At 37.2% G+C, this 5,833-nt stretch overlaps 1 protein-coding gene across 1 annotated transcript in view; it reads left to right on the forward strand.

Moving 5' to 3' along the window:
* PRPF38B (pre-mRNA processing factor 38B) overlaps positions 1-5,609 on the forward strand; it is an 8,825-nt gene extending 3,216 nt beyond the window's left edge. The window contains exons 4-7 of the mRNA XM_015563404.1: positions 12-163; positions 243-303; positions 2,809-3,032; positions 3,602-5,609. Coding sequence (XP_015418890.1) covers positions 12-163; positions 243-303; positions 2,809-3,032; positions 3,602-4,457 — 1,293 coding nt within the window. The 3' untranslated portion in view covers positions 4,458-5,609. The remainder of the gene's footprint in view (positions 1-11; positions 164-242; positions 304-2,808; positions 3,033-3,601) is intronic.
* Positions 5,610-5,833: the final 224 nt, after the last annotated feature.

The raw sequence follows: 5,833 nt of genomic DNA on the forward strand, positions 1-5,833 counted from the left end.
TTCCCTAAAAGGTTCGCGAGGTGTTAACAGGAGGAATTGTTTCTACAGCTTTTTGCCTGTTATACAAATTATTTACTCTGAAGTTAACTCGCAAGCAAGTGATGGGTCTCATAACCCACACAGACTCTCCGTATATTAGAGCCCTCGGATTTATGTACATAAGGTAATCATGTATTTATCTACATTTTCATAAGTATCTCATTTTAATTCACATGAGCCTAATCTATCTTTTGTAATTCTAGGTACACACAGCCCCCTACAGATCTATGGGATTGGTTTGAGTCCTTCCTTGATGACGAAGAGGTATGTCAACAAGGGTAATAGTTTCTTTTTCTGATTATACTCTCATGTTTTTAATCTTCTATTTATTGGAGGTTTAATGCCTTCTAGAATTTTCTGTGGTTAAATTTATCTCAAATACTTTAGGAATTAATGTCCTTTTACTAAGATTTGGCTTTTTATATATATTAGGTTAATTTTTCTTAACTTTTATTCATTTTTAAGTTTAAATGTTCTTTGATAATTATTAAGACTTTTCTCTTTCTAATTGTTTCTGGTATTGATCTTGACTTGTATAGTCGATAGTGATTTTCTAAGGTGGACCATGCTCAAGATTAAAGTGATAAGACATGCTCGTAGAATACTAATCATAGCTTTTCTCCCCTGAAACTTTTTAGTTCTTACCTTCTAACTTCCAAATATTAATGTTCCCACTTGCATAGAAGCACAGAAGTGAAAAGCTGGGTGAAACTTAAGTAGGCCAAGAGTTAAGATTTAAGATGACTTGTTCAAGGTGACCAAAATATTTCAGTTCTAGCTTTCTGACTCCTGTTATATATACTATACATACTTACAAAGCTAGTAACCTTTTTTTAAAATTATTTCAGGTTTTGTTTTCATTATAAATCTAGTTTGCCATTCACGCTTAACAAGACTGAGCTTATTAAATATGAAAAGAGTTACTTTGGGAAACTTTGTCAGATTTAAGTCATAAATGTTTTATTAATAGGCTTACATAGTGAAGCCTAAGAGCTCAAAGCAGACTTAACAGAGCTTTATTGTCCACATATCTACCCTTACCACTGCTTTATGTTTTAGGAGTCCTTTTTATTTTATTTGATTATTAGTGTATATATTTTTTAGATTATTTTTTTTATTGTTTTATTGCTTAAAGTATTACAAAGGGTATTACATATGTGTCCCTTTTTCCCCCGCCCTTGACAATCCCCTGGCCTCCCCTACCCCCCAGTGTCTTATGTCCATGGGTTATGCTTATATGCATGCATACAAGTCCTTTGGTTGATCTCTTACTCTCCCTGCCCCCCAACCCTCCCCAGCCTTCCCGCTGCAGTTTGACAATCTGTTTGAGGCAGCTCTGCCTCTGTATCTATTTTTGTTCATAAGTTTATAATGGTCTTTATTACCCATAAATGAGTGAAATCGTGTGGTATTTTTCCTTCAAGTATATATTTTTTAAATTGTCCTTGTGCCTTTAAGATCCAGCCTATACTCAGGAAAGCCCTCCTAAACTGAGAGGGAGGTTGCTGTGTGTCCTGCCAGACTTTCCTGTTACAGCTGAGCAGAGGGGAGCAGAGAGAGCATAGGCCAGGACAAGTCAGTGGTCCTGTTATTACGGGTTAGCTAAAGAGTTTGTTGAATTAAAGGATAGGTGTAATAGAAATCTTTCTAGTGTTGATATACACACCTAAAAAATGATCCCATATAAACATAGCAAAATTTTGTCTGCATTTTTTGGGGGCCTGTTTACGGGGTGGTTCAGTATCTCAGAAGAAGCAAAAGGTGTGTGTTAGGTCATAAACTACAATCTTTAAACTATTTTTCTTTTTAGATGAGATTTTTTTTTAGGCTGAAACACTTTATATTTAAAAAGCATGTGTTCTTTTAATAATTGGTATTAGGTATGTTTCTGAATTCTTCTGTGTAATCTGTTTATTGTGTTTACAAATCTGAGGATCTCTATTTAAGCTAACTTATTGTTTTCTTCCTTAGATATCTGCAGCGATTATATTTGGAAATACTGTATATCTGAACACTTAAATGTGTGTGAGTGCAAGCAGTTTTACCTGTAGCTCTTGTTTTCCTGTTTAGATAACAAATCTCACTTTCCTTGTGTGCTTGCACTATAGGTTTGGGACTGACAATAGCTGACTAACATGTCCTGAGCTGTGAGAGGGCATAGCAAGAAGGCCTTCATGCGGTAATGACCCTTTTCAGAGACAATGGTCATCATGGATTATGCGTTTCCAATTATTTGTTCATTTATTTATTTTCTACATGACTAAATTAGAAACCTCACTGCTTCATGGCAGTTGGTTTGCTATTGCTTCCAGTTTTACTAGGGCTTCATTTTATATTAGGGCTGTTGAAAGATAGTCTTTAGACAGTAACTGTCTGAATAGTTCATATGTAGCTAGGTCACAGCACTAGGAATGATGTGTGCAAACATTTCCACAGAAGCAATGTATACTTAGAAGGTATGTGGAATGCAAATTTAAGTTGATTGTTCCACATAGCTAAGTAATGTAAGGGACTGTTTCATATTCTTACTGAGCTCCGTTCTCTCTATGCCCAGGAGGCTGCAGGTTTTGTTCGTACCTGCATGCACACACTAAGCCCGAGTATTTCTCTATCATTCATTACCAGAATAGAAGGGTACACATTGAAATTGTCCTGTTAGATTTTTTTTTTTGTATTTGAGATTCCAAAGATGGTAATTTTTTAATAGTATTTATGAACATGTTGAAATAATTTTTTTTGACGGTTAGGGTATCTTTTGTGTTTCTGTAGGACCTAGATGTGAAGGCTGGCGGAGGCTGTGTAATGACCATTGGAGAAATGTTGCGGTCTTTTCTCACAAAACTGGAGTGGTTTTCTACCTTGTTTCCAAGAATTCCAGTTCCCGTTCAGAAGAATATCGATCAACAGATTAAAACCCGGCCGAGAAAAATCAAGAAAGATGGGAAGGAGGGCGCTGAGGAAATAGACAGACATGTTGAACGAAGGCGTTCAAGGTAATTAACTCTTGAATTAAGCTTATTTTTAAAACATGGTTTATACAAGGTCCTTGAAACCAGTGGCAAGTTTTGTTTATAGTGTTCATTTTATGAGTTTGTCACTTTTCCTCCCGAAAGGTCATTTTCTGCCTTTAATGCCATCTGCAGCAAAATCATGTATCTGTAAATGTGAACAAGCAAGTTTTTTGCTTTAATCATTCTTTTTTTAAAAAAAATAATATTGATTTTTTACAGAGAGGAAGGGAGAGGGATAGAGAGTTAGAAACATTGATGAGAGAGAAACATCTATCAGCTGCCTCCTGCACACCCCATTTATCAGCTGCCTCCTGCACACCCCCTACTGGGGATGCGCCAGCAACCAAGGTACATGCTCTTGACTGGAATCGAAACTGGGACCCTTGAGTCCGCAGCTGACGTTCTATCCACTGAGCCAAACTGGTTAGGGCTAATCATTCTTGATATGTTCATGTAAGCTAGGGATTTAAATTAATAACACTTGTGTAAATTAAATTTTTTATAATGTTTAATTCAGATTTTTTCTCTCCTCCCTCTTTCTTAAATATTAGGTCTCCAAGGAGATCACTAAGCCCACGGAGGTCCCCAAGAAGATCAAGAAGTCGAAGCCATCATCGGGAGGGCCATGGGTGTTCTAGTTTTGATCGAGAATTAGAAAGAGAGAAAGAACGCCAGCGTCTAGAGCGTGAAGCCAAAGAAAGAGAGAAAGAAAGGCGAAGATCCCGGAGTATTGATCGGGGCTTAGATCGCAGGCATAGCAGGAGAAGGGAAAGGCATAGAAGTCGCAGTCGGAGTCGTGATAGGAAAGGAGACAGAAGGGACAGGGATCGGGAAAGAGAAAAAGAAAATGAGAGGGGTAGAAGGCGCGATCGTGACTATGACAAGGAAAGAGGTAATGACCGAGAAAAGGAGCGAGAGAGATCAAGAGAACGGTCCAAGGAGCGGAGAAGTAGGGGCGAGGTGGAAGAAAAAAAACATAAAGAAGACAAAGATGATAGGCGGCACAGGGATGACAAAAAAGATTCCAAAAAAGAGAAAAAACACAGTAGAAGCAGAAGCAGAGAAAGGAAGCATAGAAGTAGGAGTAGAAGTAGGAATGCAGGGAAACGGAGTAGAAGCAGGAGCAAGGAGAAATCCAGTAAGCACAAGAGCGAAAGCAAGGAGAAGTCAAATAAACGAAGTCGGAGTGGCAGTCAAGGAAGAACTGACAGTGCTGAAAAAAGAAAACGAGAGCGGAGCCCCAGCAAAGATAAATCTAGAAAGCGTAGCGGCAGCAAAGAACGTGCCCACAAACGGGATCACAGTGATAGCAAGGACCAGTCTGACCAACACGATCAGCGAAGGAGCCAAAGCGCAGAACCAGAGAGCCAAGAAAAACCACAAAAAAACAAAGACGAGACTGTGTGAACATGCTTTGTGAAAGTGGATCACATTGAATCCTATAAATCTTTGATTAAATCTGCTTTTTCCCCTCCCGAGTTGAGATTGTTGCGGTAGTGCGTAGTCTTCAAGCTCCCGTAGGCTGCATTTTCATTTCCTCTTTTGTTTAGGGAAGTGCCTTTGTAATCCCATTTATTGCATTGATGTTTTCACCCAATTGTTGAGTTTGATACATGATGCACAGATTGTTCTTGCATTTTTACTGTTTAGTTTTTGAAATGTACAGTCTGTACATATGTCCTGAAAATGTTTTACTTTCTTTGGCATGGTTGCCATGTTGGTTAAATTTGTATAAGGCAATAAACTGCCACTAATTCTATTTTTGTTTGTAGGTGTGGGATTATGGTTTGTGTACTGAAGTTTAGCATGGCTGTGCTTTTCGTAATAGAATGCTAAAGACTTTGACAATGGATCTTGGATGTTTGTTATAGGAAAATGCTTTCGATGTACATGAAGGCAGCAGTTGTAGGATTAACATTCTTGTCCACTGTATATTATCTTGGAAGACTCTTGTTAATATGTTATACTTAATATTCTCCACAGTAACTTTAGAGAGAATTTATGAGTAGTTTCTGATACAGAGGTTTAAATTAGGCTGTGATGTGATCAAAAGTCCTTTTAGCATTCTACCTCAAAGGGACACTGTTAGTATGCCTAAAATTTATTCACGTAGTTTTTTTAATTGAAAAAATACATGACATGTATCTTTTTTTAATTTCTCAGATTTTAAAGTACTATATTAAAGGGAAAAAAACGTCTAAAGCCCAGCATTCTTGCAGCAACCCTGTACTAACATGAAATTGGGAGAGGGTGGGGCAGATGAGTAGAGAACTAGATTCAAGCCTCAAGCTTCCAAAGCATTTTTATAAATGGAAAATACTTAAATTATAAAACAGCTTGATATAGTGTCCTTTTTTTAAAATTCAAAACTTTTTTATTGATAATGAAGATTGCTGTTTGAGTTTTTAAACTTAATGTAGAACAGAGAAGTATTAAAAGTAATGCTATGCTGCATTATTTAAGATTATTGGCAAATTATTTGATAGATTGTTCTTATTACTTGTATTCTGATTACAGAGAAGGATCATGAGTGTGGAATAAATACTGGATTAAATCCTTTTTCCTGGGTGTTGACTTTTCCCCTATGTGTGGATACTTTTAAAAAGTATTTTTGTGGAAATGGGTGAAATGTTGGTAGAGTCACACTGTGGAGAGGTATATTTCAGTGAATTTGAAGCGTGTAGACTAGAATTGGACATAGGTCAATACTCTGTAATCCTTACTAGAGTTCTTAATGGCAGTTCCCTTTGTTCAAGGGTGTTGTATTACTGGATTGTTCTTTG

Source organism: Myotis davidii, unplaced genomic scaffold, assembly GCF_000327345.1.
Source record: "Myotis davidii unplaced genomic scaffold, ASM32734v1 scaffold217, whole genome shotgun sequence".
Taxonomy (NCBI): Eukaryota; Metazoa; Chordata; class Mammalia; order Chiroptera; family Vespertilionidae; genus Myotis; species Myotis davidii.